This window comes from Trichomonas vaginalis, chromosome V (genome assembly GCF_026262505.1).
Source record: "Trichomonas vaginalis G3 chromosome V, whole genome shotgun sequence".
NCBI lineage: Eukaryota > Parabasalia > Trichomonadida > Trichomonadidae > Trichomonas > Trichomonas vaginalis.
Window position 1 is genome coordinate 15,795,182 of NC_067207.1, and position 18,772 is coordinate 15,813,953.

The 18,772-nt window shown below is 32.2% G+C and overlaps 7 protein-coding genes across 7 annotated transcripts, besides 6 other annotated features; 4 read left to right on the forward strand and 3 right to left on the reverse strand.

Moving 5' to 3' along the window:
- Window positions 1-66: 66 nt before the first annotated feature.
- On the reverse strand, window positions 67-1,265 carry TVAGG3_0343810 (oxidation-reduction process; the record flags this gene model as incomplete). Its single annotated transcript, XM_001323164.2, has 1 exon — window positions 496-1,254. The coding sequence occupies one exon, from the start codon at window positions 1,252-1,254 to the stop codon at window positions 496-498; it is 759 nt and encodes a 252-aa protein (XP_001323199.1).
- A 204-nt stretch (window positions 1,266-1,469) lies between these two features.
- On the reverse strand, window positions 1,470-3,384 carry TVAGG3_0343820 (Ankyrin repeat family; the record flags this gene model as incomplete). Its single annotated transcript, XM_001323163.1, has 1 exon — window positions 2,070-3,248. One exon carries the CDS (start codon window positions 3,246-3,248, stop codon window positions 2,070-2,072), a length of 1,179 nt encoding a protein of 392 aa, XP_001323198.1.
- Window positions 3,385-3,392: 8 nt separating this feature from the next.
- Window positions 3,393-4,959, forward strand: TVAGG3_0343830 (uncharacterized protein; the record flags this gene model as incomplete). Its single annotated transcript, XM_001323162.1, has 1 exon — window positions 3,410-4,897. One exon carries the CDS (start codon window positions 3,410-3,412, stop codon window positions 4,895-4,897), a length of 1,488 nt encoding a protein of 495 aa, XP_001323197.1.
- Window positions 4,960-5,160: 201 nt separating this feature from the next.
- Window positions 5,161-5,286: a mobile genetic element.
- A 977-nt stretch (window positions 5,287-6,263) lies between these two features.
- Window positions 6,264-7,058, forward strand: TVAGG3_0343850 (protein kinase protein; the record flags this gene model as incomplete). The annotated part of the gene is made up of 1 exon (XM_001323161.1): window positions 6,264-7,058. One exon carries the CDS (start codon window positions 6,264-6,266, stop codon window positions 7,056-7,058), a length of 795 nt encoding a protein of 264 aa, XP_001323196.1.
- A 127-nt stretch (window positions 7,059-7,185) lies between these two features.
- Window positions 7,186-7,312: a mobile genetic element.
- A 36-nt stretch (window positions 7,313-7,348) lies between these two features.
- On the reverse strand, window positions 7,349-8,043 carry TVAGG3_0343870 (somatostatin receptor binding; the record flags this gene model as incomplete). The annotated part of the gene is made up of 1 exon (XM_001323160.1): window positions 7,349-8,032. The coding sequence occupies one exon, from the start codon at window positions 8,030-8,032 to the stop codon at window positions 7,349-7,351; it is 684 nt and encodes a 227-aa protein (XP_001323195.1).
- A 502-nt stretch (window positions 8,044-8,545) lies between these two features.
- On the forward strand, window positions 8,546-11,956 carry TVAGG3_0343880 (cyclic nucleotide phosphodiesterase family; the record flags this gene model as incomplete). The annotated part of the gene is made up of 1 exon (XM_001323159.1): window positions 8,561-11,872. The coding sequence occupies one exon, from the start codon at window positions 8,561-8,563 to the stop codon at window positions 11,870-11,872; it is 3,312 nt and encodes a 1,103-aa protein (XP_001323194.1).
- Window positions 11,957-12,231: 275 nt separating this feature from the next.
- Window positions 12,232-12,269: a mobile genetic element.
- Window positions 12,232-12,269: a terminal%2Cinverted (terminal inverted repeat of Banshee-A3 transposon ID:TVAGG3_0343890).
- A 4,043-nt stretch (window positions 12,270-16,312) lies between these two features.
- Window positions 16,313-16,349: a mobile genetic element.
- Window positions 16,313-16,349: a terminal%2Cinverted (terminal inverted repeat of Banshee-A3 transposon ID:TVAGG3_0343900).
- A 146-nt stretch (window positions 16,350-16,495) lies between these two features.
- On the forward strand, window positions 16,496-17,950 carry TVAGG3_0343910 (1-acylglycerophosphocholine O-acyltransferase; the record flags this gene model as incomplete). The annotated part of the gene is made up of 1 exon (XM_001323158.1): window positions 16,529-17,917. The coding sequence occupies one exon, from the start codon at window positions 16,529-16,531 to the stop codon at window positions 17,915-17,917; it is 1,389 nt and encodes a 462-aa protein (XP_001323193.1).
- Window positions 17,951-18,772: the final 822 nt, after the last annotated feature.

The following is an 18,772-nucleotide window of genomic DNA, read 5'->3' on the forward strand; positions in this document are numbered from 1 at the left end:
CTATTTGTTTGTACGTGTATTTTCATATTTGTTCTCCAAAACTGGCTAAATCGAAGGAAAAATAATCTTTACATTATTTGAAATCAGTTTCAAGTGACATTGATCTTATATCTTTATCTGTTTCATGCTAAACATTGAACATTTATAGTATGCGACAAAATCTATTTTGTGGATTTCATTATAAATTTTCAAACAGAGTAGGCCAATACATTATCTAGAATTTATTTAGACTTATGCTAAACATTAAAATCGTAGCATAAATACAAGATTTTAATGAAAAATTACAAATTTAGATCTTATTTTTAAAGCAAAATGAACTAATTATATCTAATCCGTTCTATAAATCTTGATTTATCATGTGATTACTTGATTTTTATAGATAATTCCATAGAAAATTAAAAAAATCATTTGGATATTCTAATCAAAAAGATATTTTAACGCTTTAGTAAGTAGTTTTCTATTTGTAGTGATAAATAATTGACGATTTGTACTAGTTTATTCACGATGGATAACAGATCCGCTTGCTTGGTGTGTAGCAAGGATAAGAACTTCAGCAATTTGGACGTGTGGTGGTGCCTGAGCAGCATATAATGCTGTGTCAGCAATATCATCGCCTGTAAGTGGCTGAATTCCTTGGTAAACTTTCTTTGCACGTTCTTCATCGCCTTTGAAGCGAATAACGCTGAAGTTTGTCTCAACAAGACCTGGCTTTAAGTTTGTGACACGAATAGCTGTATGAGCTAAGTCGATTCTTAAGCCATCAGACAAAGCCTTGACAGCAGACTTTGTAGCGCAGTAAACGTTGCCGCCAGCGTATGCTGCATCACCAGCAACACTGCCAATGTTGATGATGTGGCCACGATTGCGTTGAACCATTCCTGGAACGATGAGATGTGTCATTGTAAGCAAACCTTTGATATTTGTGTCAATCATTGCATCCCAATCTTCTGGCTTGAGATCGTATTCCTTTTCAAGACCAAGTGCAAGGCCAGCGTTGTTGATGAGTACATCAATTTCTTGCCACTCTTTTGGTAATGACTGAACAGCAGCTGTTGCAGCCTTGTTGTCACGAACATCGAATGGTAATGTAATGCATTCGACTTTATTTTCAGTCAAAAAGTTCTTGATTTTTTCTAAGCGCTCTGGATTACGTCCATTTAAGATGACTGAGTATCCAGCAAGGCCAAACTTGCGTGCGCAGGCTTCACCAATGCCACTAGTAGCGCCAGTAACGAGGACAATCTTTCTTCCCATTGAAATGACGAACAATTTGACACTTGATCTCACCTCACAGAGAACAAAAATTTTTGATCAGCATCCCATCAAAAAATTTCTCACTCTCACAGTCATTATGTCTTGGTTTAATGAAGCTTATCGGTTCATCTAAGCGCATTATATATACGATAAATATCGATTGGTTAGATTTTTCACAAGATATGAAATTTTTATTCGTCAATTAGATGAATGGATGAATGTGTCTATTATTTGTCTATTGATTATGATGATAATATCGATTGGTTAGATTTTTCACATTAATTTCATATTTAATCATCAATTAGATAAGTGAATGTGTCTATTATTGGCCTTTCAAATATGATGATAATATTGATATCTCATAATTTCCATAAAAATGTATTTTTGCATATTCAATAGCAGTAATTTCGCGGGGTGGTTTACCACGTATTGAACACTTCATATTTATGGATGGGGAAGCACCATTGGCTAGAAGTAACTCAATAATACCCAAATCATGCCCTTGAATTGCGTAAAATAATGGTGTCATATAAAAATAATAATGAATTTCATGATTTATAATGAATAATTGCATCCTGGATATTTCTACCTATGAATCGATAATCATCTCTATTTGTATGAAAAAAATAATGAATTGTATTAAATAAAGATAAATTTGATGAAATTATAAGTGAATAAATACTTGATTAATATTCTTTACACCATGTTCTAATATGTATTTCACGATATTATATCTGGTACAGAGGCATGCAATTGTTAATGGACTGCAATATGAATATATTGAATTTTATTATGAATTAAATTGAATTCTATGATTATTGATAATGAATTTGATCATGAATAATAATATTGAATTGAATAATTAAAATTTGAGCGTAATAAGCTTTAAAATGAAACCATGTGATGTCATATTTGGCTCCATACTGGATAAGAAGTTTAAATATTTCAATATCGCCTCTTTGAGCCGCTGCAATGATCATGTCTTTATTATAATTTGGATCTGCGCCATTTTCAAGAAGGAATTTTATTATTTCTATTGGATGATCTTCAATAGCTATGGCTGAAACTGATGGTTCACCTTTATCAGGCTTGATGTAGTTGATATTAAAACTTTTGCTTACAAGATACTTGAGTATATCATAATTCTTTGATTTCAAAGCTGCCTTCAAGCTTTTATTGCTTTTTGCTCCATGTTCAACAAGCCATCTAACAATTTCCATGTTACCTAATAAAACTGCATCTGGTAATATTGGTTTAATTATTTCATGATTTGGATGATTAGCAGTAAAATCTTTATATGTTGAGAATTCGTTTAAGATGTCAATAGACTGGAATAGTCCAGCAGCAATAGAAAGCGGATTAACTTCATATGAATACCATTTCAATAAATTAGTACTAAACAATGATTTGTTCTTTAAATAAAGATATTGGAAAGCTTTGAAATTACAACAATAAAGGGGTGACGCGCATTTTATATTAAATTTCTTTGAGGTCCTTTCAATGAACCAATCTGCTAAATCGTTTCTATTGACATTCATTGCTAGTTCAATAAAAATTTTAAAGTCTGTGATTTGATCTGAAATTGTTCTAATGATCTCGTTGTTTCCTCCAATTATTGCATAAAAAAGGTGGACATTTTTGAGCTCAGCTCCATTAAGCAATAAATATTTAAAGCAATTGATATGTCCACGATGGCAAACTTTGCAAAGTTCTTCGTCAGCATTATATTGATCATTTTTCTTTGCATAATATTCAACATTGTCTTCGGGAACGGATTCTTGATCATGAAGAAACGGCATATCAAAGAAGTCATAGCTTTTAAATAAATAATCGTTGTTTTTATTAATTTTCACATTAAAATCTTGGTTGATTTGATCTCTAACCTTTGATATGATTTTTTGATATTCTCTTGCTGTGGAAACAACATCAAGAAGATGTAAAACAAAATTTAATGTAACTTTTCCGGTTTTGATTCTGGGTACTAAAAAATCCATAAATTTTTCATTATCATTACAGTATCTTGAATCGTTCCATATGAAATCCGATACTTCTTGATATTCCATAAACACTGGTGGAATAGATATGGATTGAATATCAACAAGGGTGGATTTTTTGGGCATTTGGTTTTATGTCAAATATTTGCATAAAAAATTTTATGAATGAATCGTTTTCCGTGCAAGCTCCAGAATCTTCAACGATGAGAAGTTCTCGCCGCCTACGCCATAAACGAAGTAAGATAGAACATGAGAGAAATCTGATACAAGAGTTAAATAATCAAAACGATAAATTAGAAGAAGATATTTTGCTAATAGAAAACGAAATAGAGAGTATGAAAGTAAAAATATTTCAAAAGAAGGCAAAAGTTTCTGAAATTAAAGCAGAAATAAGAAAATATACTAGCAATCAAAACGAAATGATGTCATATAATTTCACAGAAACGTTTAATGATGAGACTACAACAAATGCTTTAACTGCCTTAAAAGGTAGAGTAGGAGTTCTCCAAAAAAATAATAAAGATATGGAAACAGAAACAGGAATTATTCAAATTCTGATTAGTGGAGATAAAGGAGCTAATGAATCAGCTAAAAAGTTCATCGAAGAGAAGAAAGAAGAACTTAACGAATTGAAGAAAAAAATTAAAAAGGCAACAAAATCTGACAAACTTAATTCTCGTACCGGTGACATACATAGCGAGGTATTGGCAAATGCAGATCTCATTAGTGACACTGATAGCGCGAGTGATATTGCTTTTTATAATTCAATACAGAAATACGCTGAACCTCAAGATATTGGTGCTAGGTTATACACACTTGAGCGTAAAAAACGAGATTTTTCAGATAAATTAAGATTGACTCAAAAAATTTCTTTTTCTGTTATTCCAGATCAGAGCAAACCTGATAACTCCGAAGATGAAGATAATGAATTAGAAAATCTCAATCAACAAATAAGAGAAAAGACTCTTGAAAGAGATAATTTAATTTATTTGAACCAAGAAAAAGATAAACAAATCAGAGAAGCCATAGAAAAAGTTGATGAATTACAAGTAACTTTATCAGATGCTGAAGAAAAACGCAATAAAACATTTGAAAAAACTGAATTGGAGCAAATAAAAATAGAAAAAGCTTATGTTCAATTGACTGCAGCACAAATGAAGAGAGATCAAACATTTGGTAAAGTTGAGGATCTCGAATTAAAGAAGGCAATGCTACAAAACATGTTAAATGAGATGAATTACCTTCCAGATAATGGTTCGAAACAGATTTTGCAAAGGATTGACCTTTATGATAGAAGATGCAATCAAATAAGCGAAAAAATAAAGGCTGCACAAGAAGAAATTCAAAAAAGAAGACAAGATATCATCGAGATTCGCAAACGCAGAGATACATTAAATGCTGCGAAATTGGAATTGCTCAAACTCCGCAGAAAATATATGAGATCCAAAATGATTGAAATGTCGGATGCTTTAAATAGATCAACAAATCCTGGTTACACTCAATCTGATGTTGATACGACAAATTCATTGGAATCAAGAGTTGAATCTAGAGAAAGAAGACTCACTGAATTGCAAGAGGAGTGTGATTTCTTAGAATTGACCAGACAGTTGTATGCTTCGCAATTATCTTTAATTAATAATCGACAATAATATTAATTTTTAATTGATGTTTGTATTTCATGTAAATATGTTTATGATGCAAAAACTATAACGATTTTTCTTACAACTTTCTTTCTATTTCAAAAGGTATTAATACTTTATATCTTAAGAATTTATGATGATATCAAAAGGCATCTTATAATCATCAAAATTATGTTATTTTATCGGCAATATGCCTCTAAATTTACAATATAATAAAAGGAAAATACGAAGCGCTGTTTATATTAAAGATTTTAAGAAGACTTTGCGGATTTTTAAGGCTGCACTTACGCCCATCTGACTTTAATTCAAATTTTTGACAACTGGCGTGAAGCGCTATTGAAATTTAACCTTAAACATCTGAATTGAAGGCCCTGTCATAGGGCCTTAGTGCACCCTTAATCTACGATATTCTTATTTTTATATTTTTTACCGTTCAGAAATTTAATCATTTTTTAAGTAAGCATATATTAGTATTCTTCGCTATTTGGTTGGTGCTTTGCGCCAACCACATAGCAAAAAAAATCAATTTTTCAAATTATCATTCAAACTCACAGAAAACTTATTATTTAGTTATTATAATATATTAAGAATCAGAGTTCATCACATATGGTTTTCCAAACAAATGACTATAAAATTCTTCATAAACTTCAGAGAGTTTAAATGAACTCATATCATATAATCAATATAAATATTTATTTTGCAGAAGGTGGCATGCTTACGAGAAGGGCAAGCGTAGCCACCTGAGGCCCGAAATTTTATTATATCAAATTTAATTTTTTAGCATAAAGAAATGTTGTAAGTTTGTGTATTCACACTATAGATCACCAAACATTATTCATCTCAATAGAACTTCAAAATAACATGTTATGCTTTTTGTGATCAATGTTTTTCCGCAGATATAATGTAGCATTTATTTTTCCAAATGAATTTAAAGATGTTTTAAATGGTAAAATTGAAATGTGTCCATATAAAAAATTAATGTCCGACCAAGACACACACCCAAATAAATACAGTGAATTGCGAGGCATACATAAATACTACATCGATTCATATAATGCATTGTATCAGCTGAAAACTGAAAATGAAGAAGAAATAAACAGAATTGATTGATTCAAAGAAATATCGTCCCCAAGATATAATCAAAGATATTTTGGATATAATTCCGTTTAAAAATCGCTATACAAGGGCTAATTTATCTTTCGCCAAACTCATATATGATAACTATCATGTAAACGAGGAAATAGAAGTTTCATTAGCTGTTGGATACCTATTTTACAGGGAATATGGAATTAAATTAAACAAATCGGATAATTTCGAAACAAATGAATTAAAAAATCTCGATATTTATACAGAAGATACTATTTACAGAGCAATTATGTATAATGACTTAGAGAGATTCATCACATTCACTGAAAGAGAAGGATTTGATAAAGATCAAACACTTGAAAGTAGTTTATATCCATATTCTGAAGTAGGATGTACATTACTTGAATTATGTTGTTACCATGGAGCAGTTGGCTGTTTCAAGTTATTAAGAACGAAATTTAACTCAGAAATAACTCAAAAATGTCTTGAGTTATCATTTTTAGGAGGAAATCCCGATATCATGAGTGAATGTTTGAAATATCAAGAACCAAATGAAGAATGCATGAGATATGCAATTATTTCTCACAACATTGATTTTGTTACATTCTTGATGAATGAGTACAATATAGAAATCAATTTAGAATACTGTAGAATTGACAATAATCTTGAATCTTTATTAGTTTATTTTGATCAAACTGATGATGTTAACAAATGCTTTCTTTATTCAGCATGGCTCGATATTCCATCCTTACTCGAATACTTCCTTTCACATGGTGCAAATATCAATGAAAAAGATGAAAATGGAAGAACCGCTCTTCATATTGCAGCAATTTATAATAGTAAAGAAACAGCCGAACTTCTTATTTCACATGGTGCAAATATCAATGAAAAAGATGAAAATGGAAGAACCGCTCTTCATATTGCAGCAATTTATAATAGTAAAGAAACAGCCGAACTTCTTATTTCACATGGTGCAAATATCAATGAAAAAGATGAAAATGGAAGAACCGCTCTTCATATTGCAGCAATTTATAATAGTAAAGAAACAGCCGAACTTCTTATTTCACATGGTGCAAAGGATTAGTATTTCTATATAAGGTGATTATTGTATAATGTTCATCGTGTAAAAACATATATATATATTCTAGCATTCAACTTTAAAAGAGGACTGACATTTGGCCAGTATTTTACTTTGAAAATAAAAAAAATTGTTAAGGCTGCACTTACGCCCATCTGACTTTGATTCAAATTTTTGACAACTGGCGTGAAGCGTCTTTGAAAATTAACCTTAAACATCTGAATTGAAGGATATGTCATAGGGGCGTAAGTGCACCCTTAAAAATTAAAAATTATGAAATAAAATAAACACACATTTTACTTTTTCATTAGTTTTCCTCTAATTTTAGCACATACTGGAATATGCCTTCTTGCTGCATCAGGAGCTAACCTTCTACCGCAATATTGGCAAGTAACTTTTCCATCTCCTTCTGTTTGTCCTGCATCAGACGAGTTAGAAGCCGCTGTACTAAATGTTTCTTTCTCTGGCGCTGGTTGAATTCTAGAATTCCTAGATCGAGAACTTAATTGTGCTGTATTATCTTCTTCTGGTTGTTTTTGACTAAGGTAACGTAATTTAGAATGAACTGATTGTCTTAAATCGTATTGATTTGAAGATTCCTCTTCTGATTGTTGTGTTTGTTGTTGTTCTTGCTGTTGGCGACGCTGCATAACCCTCTGTGGGATATTATGTTCAGTTTCTTGAGGAGTAGATGGAGAAGAACTATAAGTTGAGGATGGTCGTGAATCATGATTTGCAGGTGCTCCAGATAAGTGGACGGGAGTAGGATTTTCGCCATTAATTATCTGTTTAATACGTTTCATAAGTAATATTCTGTGTCCAATTTTAGTAATTCCCATCTCTTTTAAGTGTTCTTCTGTTAAAAATGGAAGATGCGAACCTTTTAGATCATTAATTCGGAAATTTCGTGCATATGCCTCAAAACCAAGGTTTTTAAGCTGTTGAGCAAGTTCCTTTGGGCTCCATTTTGTGTAGTCCATTTAATTTTTTTGTAATTATCTCAAAATTTTTCAAAAGCAGAATTTTCCAAACTGTACGATGAATTTTGATTATTGCGAGGAGAATATAGAAAGGAACTCAAGAGTAGTTTCTTAAATGACAAAATCATTTATTCAAAATTCGTTATATCAAAATTTATCTCAAAATTAAGTTCATTGATATGGATTAATACTAAAAAGATAATCTCGATTAGATTCATATGGTGAATATTATACAAATATGGTTCAATTCAATGGAAGTTAGATTTGGAAATCTCTTATTGAAGCGATACTTAGAAGTGACTATGCTCGATATTCCTAACTCCTATGATTATTGAGAACCATCATATCCATAACTCAATATTTATGTTAATTAAAAATTTTATAAACTAAATTATGACTATTTTGCTACATTGGAGAGACAAAGTTGCATTGTTTGTGCACGATAGGATATATCATAGAAAATAATCATGATATGTAGCAATTATCTATCGTAAAATTGCTTGTACGTTATTTCGTGTCGATTGATTGATGCAGCGTCCTCAGACTCAGCTCAACCAAAAACGGCGCGAGATGTTGAACTCCAAGATGGGAGAAAAAGAAAAAATTGCAATACCACGAAGAGCTTTTCGTGCTCCAAAAAATAAATCACAAAATATTCAAGTTCATACGCCCCAAATTCTTCCACCTGGCGTTGATTTAATTAAGCAGCGAAGTCCTTCTCCACAACTCCAAACTGCTCCAATTTCACGTAATAACGAACCAATATCTCCAGTTGGTAACAACTACGATCCATTAATGGATTCATTCTTAGAAAAACTACTTAACAAAAGCATTAGTGATACTATTGAATTATTCTTCCGCACAAACTTAGCGGCAAAACAAGTAATTTATTGGGAAAACGTTCCTAGTTTAGGATTCCTTTACAGTCCATCAACACTTAAAACAGTTCCACTTATGTCTGGTTTAGTCGGTTACGCATTCTATTCAAAAACGACGATTAATTCTCCAAATCCTCCTGCTCATCCATCATTTCATCCAATGGCAGATAGTAAGTTATTACCACTCAATGCTCCAGCGTTGGTTTTCCCATTGTTTAACGAGAAAAATCAACCTGTTTTGGTTGTTGAGATTATTAGACCAGTTAATGGCGAACCATTCACATCAGATGATGTACAATTCTCAGAATGGTTCCAAAACAAATTCTCATTCCTCAGTAAATGGATTTTCCCGAAGCCAAATTTGACAAAATTTACTGAGTCAATTTTCAATGTTGTCAACAACAATGATTTCATGAAGAACATCCGTCCAGTTATCTGTCAGTTTTTCAAAGCCAGGACATTCGAATTATGGTCATTAAATACAAAAACAAAAGAAATGTTCCAATATACAGACAAAATGACAAAGATGAACGCTCTATCATCAGGTATTGCCGGTCACGTGCTTCGCGCCAATGAAATGGTCAACATTACAAACTCAAGATTACATAATGCCTTTATTGAGTCTTTAGATGGCAGTGATGACCTTCCTTTCCTTGGTGTTCCATATCTTGATGCAGAAACAAACATAATTTGGGCTTGTATATTCCGTGGCCGCCAAGAAAGTCAATTTTTCGGAAATTATGAAGTCAATGTCCTCCAAGAAGTGATTCCACAGATTGTTATGGCTGTGAAGAACTCAAATATCGTTACTTCATTACAAGACGACCTCGAAGCCGGAAGAATGGAAAGAGAAGGTCTGACAACAATCCTTTCTGCAGTCCAGGAAGTTTCTAAAGAGCTTAATACTGAGAAATTATCCGATATCATTGTAGAAAAAGCTCGTATGTTGACACATTCAGATCGTTGCTCATTATTCTTGATGAATGATACCAAAGACAGGTTAATTACAACAATCCAGACTGGTCTAGATAATTACATTGATATTTCAGTCACAAGAGGTATAGTTGGTCGGACTGTCAAAGATGGAACAACATTAATCATCAATGACGCCTACAACAACGAGTATTTCGACCCAACAACAGACAAAGAGACAGGCTACAAGACCGAAACCATTCTTTCCGCTCCAATTAAAAATACTGCTGGAGAACCCATCGGTGTTACCCAAATGGTTAACAAATATGGTGGCAATTACACTCAGAATGATGCCAGAGTCATCGAAGTCTTCAACGCGTTTTGCGGAATTTCAATTGAAAATGCAAAGCTCTTCAAAGAGAGTTTGGACAATTCGAAGAGGTTAAGAGCTGTCGTAGAATGCGCATTCTCATTAAGCAAGACGGATAAGTTGACATTATTGATTTCGGATATCATGAAACTGGCAAGACTTTCTATCGGAGCAGACAGAGCCGGTGTCTTCGTTCTTGATGAAAAGGCAGACATGCTTAAATCAATTCTCTACGAGGGAACTGATAAACAAATTCTTCTGCCGATAGATAACGGTTTGGCCGCATCATGTTGTAAAGCCAAAGAAGGAGCAATATCTAACAATGTCCAATTAGATCCAAGATACGATGACACATTGAACCAGCAGTTAGGAATAAGAGTAACTAATTTACTTGTTTATCCTGTTCTTTCAAACAAAGGAAAAGTTCTTGGTGTTGCAGAAATGATCAACAAACCAAGTGGTTTCTCGAAAGCAGACTTAAACCTTCTCCAGTTCTTCACGTCCTTCACTGCCATGGCCCTTCAGAACCAGAACGTCTCAGCCAAATTAGCAGCAGATGCTGGTTCAACATTAAGCACAGAAGAAGAAAACGCATTGAATCCTGAAGAAGAAAAGAAATGTGAAATACCTGAAAGACTTGTTCTGCCTGAACAAATCCAGCAGAAACTAACTCTCAGAGAAGTGTTCCAACCAGATTTCTCTGAAGATGAAAGAGTCGCCGAGCTCTTCTATTTCTTCCAACACTTCGATTTGATGAAGAAATTCAATATAACCGCCGGATTACTTTATCGTTTCATTATGACTATCCGCGAAACATACAATGTTATTCCTTATCACAACTGGACGCATGCTGTTGATGTTACTCAGTTCATGGTTTATCAGCTCGAGAAAGCAGAATTGAGCAAAGTTTTCTCTCCATTTGAAATTCTTGCAATTTTGGTTGCAACAATTTGTCATGATGCAAATCATAATGGATTTAACAACCAATACAACGAGAAAGCACAACTTCCTTTGGGTATTTTGTTCAAGGATATGTCTGTTCTCGAAGTTTACCATTGCACAGTTGCTATTGGTATTATTTCCAAAGAAAAGACAAACATTTTCACAGGAATTCCTGAAGAAGACATTCCAAGAATTTGGACAATTATCATTCACATGATCAAAGCAACTGATATGAAATTGCACTTCAGTATTGTCCAGAAAGCCCAGGAATTACTTGATTCTGGCAAATTCGACATGAATGATCCTGCTTGTCGCTTGTTGTCAATGCAATTATTGTTGAAGGTCAGTGATATTTCAAATGTATCAAGACCATTCGATTTCGCAAACAAATGGTGCGATATTTTGAACGAAGAATTCTTCAGACAAGGAGATAACGAAAAGAAGCTTGGTTTAGGACTTTCTTCGCCATTAAATGATAGAGAAAATGCAGATAAACCAAAGGGACAAATTGGTTTCTACAACTTCATATGCTTGCCTTTGTATAACGTTGTAAAGAGAATATTCCCTGCTCTAAGTGTAAATGCTGATTCTGTCAGTGATAATCTCAAAGTTTGGGTCCAACTAGGCTCAAAGAAGAAAGAAGCCGCTGCTCAACAACAACAACAGCAACAGCAATCTCAGGAACAAGCACAACAGCCTCAACAACCTCAACAAGAACAAAAAGAAGAACAAAAATAAGATAATTTTTTGATTTTTATTTTTTGTGTTTTTTCCTTTTATATATTATTTATGTTTTTTATCTTTTCGAATTTTAAAGTATCCGTTTATTTAAATTCGAAAATTTTATAAATATTTTTATTATCATTCTTTTAAATTTGTTCAAGCAATCGAATTTTTATAACTTGGATGTCAAGATTTCTTTTCCAGTCATATTTTTTATAATATGTTAGATTTTCCAACAGCAATAAAAATACAATTTTTATTTAGTGTTTCATATTTGTCTTGGTCCAATTGATGATGTACCATATAGAATTAAAGACGATTATGTTAACTTTACAAGCGAAATGTTTGAAATACCAAAATCAGAGCATTTAGACTGTTGTAAACAGAAATTCATCAAAAGTGACACCTCAGAAAAGCTAAAATATTGAATTTTTGGAACTTTTGATAGAGCACGTTTTTAAATATTAATTAAAGTAAATGTATATTTTGTAAAGATTCTTTTTAATAAAAAAATAAAATTTTGAAGAAGAACACAAAATCTTCTGAAAAATAATATCACATAAACTCATATTATTTTCTAATATATAACTATTTTATATAAAAATCAAATTCAATGATCTTAAAAGCGAAGGATAAACCTCAAAATTTACGAATATAATGAGTGGGAATATAATGCTTATCTATCATAAAACCATATGAAATATCAATTTTTGCTTTACGCCTAATTTTTGACGACAATTAGCAAAAAATGTTAAATGTTAACACTCAGTCCATTTGAATATGAAAAATAAAATTGACTTTGATTAAATGTTTTTATTTATCATGCAATTCTTCTTGCGACCAAAGATTTGAATAAAAGTTCAAAAAATAAGATAGCTTAAAAAGTAATATACGGTAGTGTTTACTAATAGATGAATAGTATATAAATTCTATTAAAATGGATTTGATCCAAAAAAATATAAAACCAAAAATAATTGTTATAATTTAAATGAAGAAGTAATTTAAAACGATTTTATTTATGATCAAATTTTATACCCTATATTTCCAACTCTTGGAAAATTTTCATGACCCCCTACCCAGGGTCCTAAAATGGGTATTTTCCTCACACAGACACCGTGGTTTTTTGAGCCGGGAAATAAATAGCGCAGACAGTTTCTACATATAGAGACATGCTTATACTTAGAGTTTGACTGGAATCTAAAGTGATTTTTTTCTGCATCGCGAAATCTAATGCAATCTCAAAATCATGAAGAAACTGTGAATCGGAGCGCAATTTTTTAATATGTTAATATATAAAGGTACCCCTACTACTGCAAATGCTTCAAATGAAAATCTAAGAAATCAGATTAATTTGATCACATTAGTATAGTATTGGTCAAACCAAAAACTCATATGTTGATATATAGCCTATGGATATTCATATTATCTACTTTTCATTGAATTACATAAGATTTAATAATCTCATAAATATTCTTTTTAATTTTCCGAATTCTGTGTGCATTTAGATTGCCCATACCTGTATATAATAATTCTAGAATGGTTTGGTTAGATATTAAGTTTTTTAGATTAATATTTTAACATTTTGATAAAACAAGCATTTGTTCCATTTTAGAATCGCCATTGAACTCTGGTTTGACTAACATGATGTTGTATGATCAAATAAATTCTAACTTCATGAGATAAATTTTGAAATTAGAAAATGCGATATCTGACTCAAATATTTATATGAACACATTTAACATTCAATGATAAACTAAAGTACTATACAGCAGATTCGATTTGGCTTATATTTTATATAATCAACTAATAACCCTATAAAATTGTGCTATTCACGTTGCTCAAAGATGTATTGAACATTCACTACTTGTGTATTGATAAAATTAGATATAGATTCTAATGTAAATCGATATTTTGAAAATTCATATATATTTTGTCTTGGTTTGGCATTTGATCGTGTTGAAACCGGAATTGCAATATATATCATCTAAATATATAACTATCAAAATATGAGCTATAGATTTTTAAATTATTCTCCTGAATATGAGTGACTAACATAATTATATTGAATTGAGTAGTAAGAATCTTAAATATTAGAATCTGACGATAATTTATTATAACTGTATAAAGGAACAAGACTATAAATGATGATGAAAATAAAGATTAAATTTAAATCTGAAAATTTGAAAACATTAAGTGTATTGTGCACTCTTGTCGGTCACAGTGTCTCATTCTGGGAGACATTGCCTCTGAATGTCTCCCAGAATGAGACAATCTTCTGCAATCAGAATGTGATTGCAAAACTTTCAACCGACAAGAGTGTATTGTGCACTCTTGTCGGTTGAAAGTTCTGCAATCAGAAGAAGATTGTTGAACAATCCGCCATTCCAGGAGGCATGAGCTTGTTATCTCTCCTGAAATGGTACATATTTGATAATTCATGGAGCAGAACTTTGCACGCAATCAGACAAAAGATTGCGACAGAGTAACTGGGAAGACAGCAACTTGAAGCGAAGTTTTGTTTTCGAGTCTTTGGTTAAGAAATCTTAACAAAAAAACAAAGAAAAAAATCAGATAAAGTTGTCAATAACTTCATCAGTTAATGCTCACCTATGGGAGGTGTTTTGCGAGAGCTGGGGGTATCTTGGTGAGTACTCAGGAGGCCAAGAAGGGCACCCCAACCGACATTATCCTGATGAATTCAGTTGTCAACCATTCTGAAAACCGCCGAAACCGTCGTGTGTAGAGAAATTGTTTAAATTTATTTGTTTCAGATTTAAATAAAAATAAGAAATGTTTACTATTATGGATTTTGAAATTTTTTTAAATTAAGAGTAGGAGATGAGACAAATTTAAATTTTTAAGAAATATTTGGAAGGGCGTAAGATACGCCAACTTAAATATATTATCAAATGAGAGAAAATCACTCAACAAAAAAACAATTCTTTCAAAAAGTTTGACATTGATCTTTCTAATACATATTTTTGGAAGGGCGTAAGATACGCCAACTTAAATATATTATCAAATGAGAGAAAATCACTCAACAAAAAAACAATTCTTTCAAAAAGTTTAAAATTGATCTTTCTAATACATATCCTATGGAAGGAGTTTACATTCTCAAAATAAAAACCAGTTCAAAATCTTATTATTCCTTGAATAAAAATCATTTAATTTCAAATCCATTCCAAATCCTTAAATCTGTATTAAAATCATTTTGCCAACAACCAATACAATACAAATTACATTTCCATATATCTTCTTGTCCATTTTAATTTTTTATCTCATTTTATTTAATTTTATTTAAAGCATATAGACATCGAGATCCTTTACACATAGTTATATAAAAGTCAAATACATAATAAATTCTTAATTCTAGAGATATCTCAAAATCTCATTTTTTTAATTTAAAATACCTTTCATTTTTCACAGTACGATCACAACAAACAAGCCATTTACTAATTAACACATATAAGAAAAATATCAAATTACAAAACAACTTTCAATATCATTCGCATCAAATTCTATTTTTTCATAATTATCAACTACATGTTATTATATAATATATGTCGGCGCATATTCCACTCTATACAAGTGTCAGACACACTCACACAAAGCTGTGAGATTCATACCTCTATCAGTAGGACTTCTCAAATCAAGAACACATATGTTTCACTATCGCACATCTGTGTAGGATCTAATTAACCCTTTGGACTGGTACTTCAAAATTTGATAATTTGATAATTTCATGTGATATCATCATTTGCCTTTAAAACAACTGTGCGTTAAACAAGACACGTTTCTCTATCATAATGCAAAATATCAAAGTTTGGGAGATTCCCAAAGTGTCTGAAACTGATCATAAGGGTGAAAAACCGTTTTCCAGAAGTTGGGAACGTAGGGTATATTTTTTTGGATCAAATCCATTTTAATAGAATTTATATACTATTCATCTATTAGTAAACACTACCGTATATTACTTTTTAAGCTATCTTATTTTTTGAACTTTTATTCAAATCTTTGGTCGCAAGAAGAATTGCATGATAAATAAAAACATTTAATCAAAGTCAATTTTATTTTTCATATTCAAATGGACTGAGTGTTAACATTTAACATTTTTTGCTAATTGTCGTCAAAAATTAGGCGTAAAGCAAAAATTGATATTTCATATGGTTTTATGATAGATAAGCATTATATTCCCACTCATTATATTCGTAAATTTTGAGGTTTATCCTTCGCTTTTAAGATCATTGAATTTGATTTTTATATAAAATAGTTATATATTAGAAAATAATATGAGTTTATGTGATATTATTTTTCAGAAGATTTCATTCTATATGCCTATGAAAAGTACTCTCAAAACTAACTTTTTCCTAATTATAATTAAATCTAGAATATTGTATTATGCTTAGTATTATTTCATTTTTCTCATTCAATTTAGAATTTACAAATGTCAAAAAATTGAGAGCTGTCACTTTTGATGAATTTCTGTTTATTACAAGACTAATTTGAAGGCCATTCATATGTTCTGGAGAGAGGTTTCGTGACTTGCAGAATAATCTGCATATATGTATAGTTGCCTTGGCCATGTGATGTAAAATTTTTCGATCGTATTTAAAAAAATTACAGGGGTCTTACATCATTGAAAAAATAAGATAAAATAGGATTCAATAAAAAATGGATATCATTGAGTTCCTTCAGTACATTTGGAAAAACTTTGGTATTCTAGCTATATTATTCTTTACAGATCTCTCACTTTGGCCTCAAGCCCGCTACTTACTTCCTAAAATAAAATCGAGAACAGTTGCCAGTATTTATCATATTGTTTCCGGTTTGCTTTTCTGCTTAGTATTATTCGGAAAACAGCTTCCTTTTGCTATTGCTATGGCTTTCGGCACATGGCTTACATTAAATATGCACATTGGCATTGCAATTGCCGTTGATTGCTTCTTCAACACATTGATTCATATTTATCTCATTGTTTTCCTTGGTGGCCAATGGAAATTCGAAGTATCCACAATCGGAATGATCATGTTCCACAAAGTCCTCGGAACAATTTTCAATCTCTACTACGGAAAGAAGATGAAAGCCGGCGAAAAGATCAAGAGGAAATTCCACGAGGATATGGCCATATTCGAAAGACCACCTCTTCTTGAATGGCTAGCTTTCTGTTTCACTCCATTTGGAGGCAATTCTGGTCCAGCCATCGAATTCAAGCTCTTCAGTGTTATCCTCGATGCCGGCACCAGCGAACATATCAAGGATGACTCTAAAGATCGCAAGCTCGCCCGCAGTCGCTGGATCCACTCCATTGTCATGGCTTTAGTCAATTTCGTCCTCATGCCATACACAAAATTCGAAGTTTACACTGGCAAATGGTTCACAAGCCTTCCATTCTACGTCAGACCAATTGTTACCCTCTTAATTACTCTCGCAAACATTACACGTTACCTTTGCGCATGGCTTAACGTCGATGCTGCTTACTACGAACTCGGACTTGGAAGCTGCGGCTTCGCAACATACGAGGATGTCACAAACGGCACAATTCCAGAATTATTACAGACAACATCTGTTGGCCGCTGGATTCAAGAGTGGAACCACACCGCCCATCTTTTCTGGAAGAAATACCTCTTCTATCCAATGCTTGACAACGGAGCTCCTTATGTTTACGCTCATAACGCTGTTTTTGCCGCTTCTGCTCTTTGGCATGGTTTCCATCCAGTATATTACATGGTTCTTCCAGAAATGCTCATGGCAACAAACGCTGACTTGATTTTCGAAAAGCATTTCCCAATTACCGAGAAAACACCATTCTGGAAGACAATTCCAAGAAGAATCTGGGTTATTTCAACCATGTTGAACTCAATCTCTCCATGGTGGTACAGATCTGCACACGCAGTTATCACAATCAAGAGAAATAACTACTGGTTCTTCCCAATTTACGAATTTATTGTCTGGTCTGCTGCAATGATATATGACAAGACACATCCAATCAAGAGGCAAAAACCAGCTAAGCCACAGAACGCAGAACAGCCTCAGAATACAGAAAAGCCTAAGGCTGAATAAAATCTTTTAGAATAAATTATTCTCTTTGTAAATGACTTCTGATTACTTTTTTATAAGAGACATATCTATGAATCCAATTCCTCTGAAAACTTCCATCCAAAATCAGAAATTATACCTTCATATTTTTATCTACGTTCAGAAACAAATTACTCCATTTTGTCACTTCTTTTCGAGGCTCTCCAGCACAATATTTACTCCCCTGATGAGAAATTATGATGGTAAAGGTCCTTCTAATCTTCTAATGTGATGGTTCCATTGAGGAGCTCGTCCGGATGGCCATAAGATGAATCACATATTATACCATTATTTGTAATCCCTCCTTGATCACACAGTTACTTGAAGATCCATTCTTCAAATTTCGTCGTGTGTCAATATCTATCGCTATTTCTGTCGCTGCAACACGTGTTTTCATATTTATAAGCGATTTAATTGCATAGTGGACAACATTTTCAACTCCAATGAGGTTTACAATATTGTGATCTTTATTGTCATTGATTGCACGTAATTTCATAACTATAGTTTTCTCCATCTTTGGCAATCACATCCTTTATCCTTGTAAAGTTACAATGATTGATTGCTCGGCGTATTCAATTGATGTAGAATACGTTTTCCACATTCTAATTAAATAAAATTCAATTATGTTTGCATTTTTGTTCAACAATATGGATTGATATGAAATGCTTCATGTGAATTATGGCCCAGTTCATAGATTTCACTATGGAAAAAAAACAATAAAAAATCATAAAAAGACGATTATTGTATTGTATTTACTCTTAATTTTCACAAAACCTCATTAAAATTAATGAAGGACTAAGAAATATTATTTTATCTAACTCAAATATCTTCGTGTTTCTC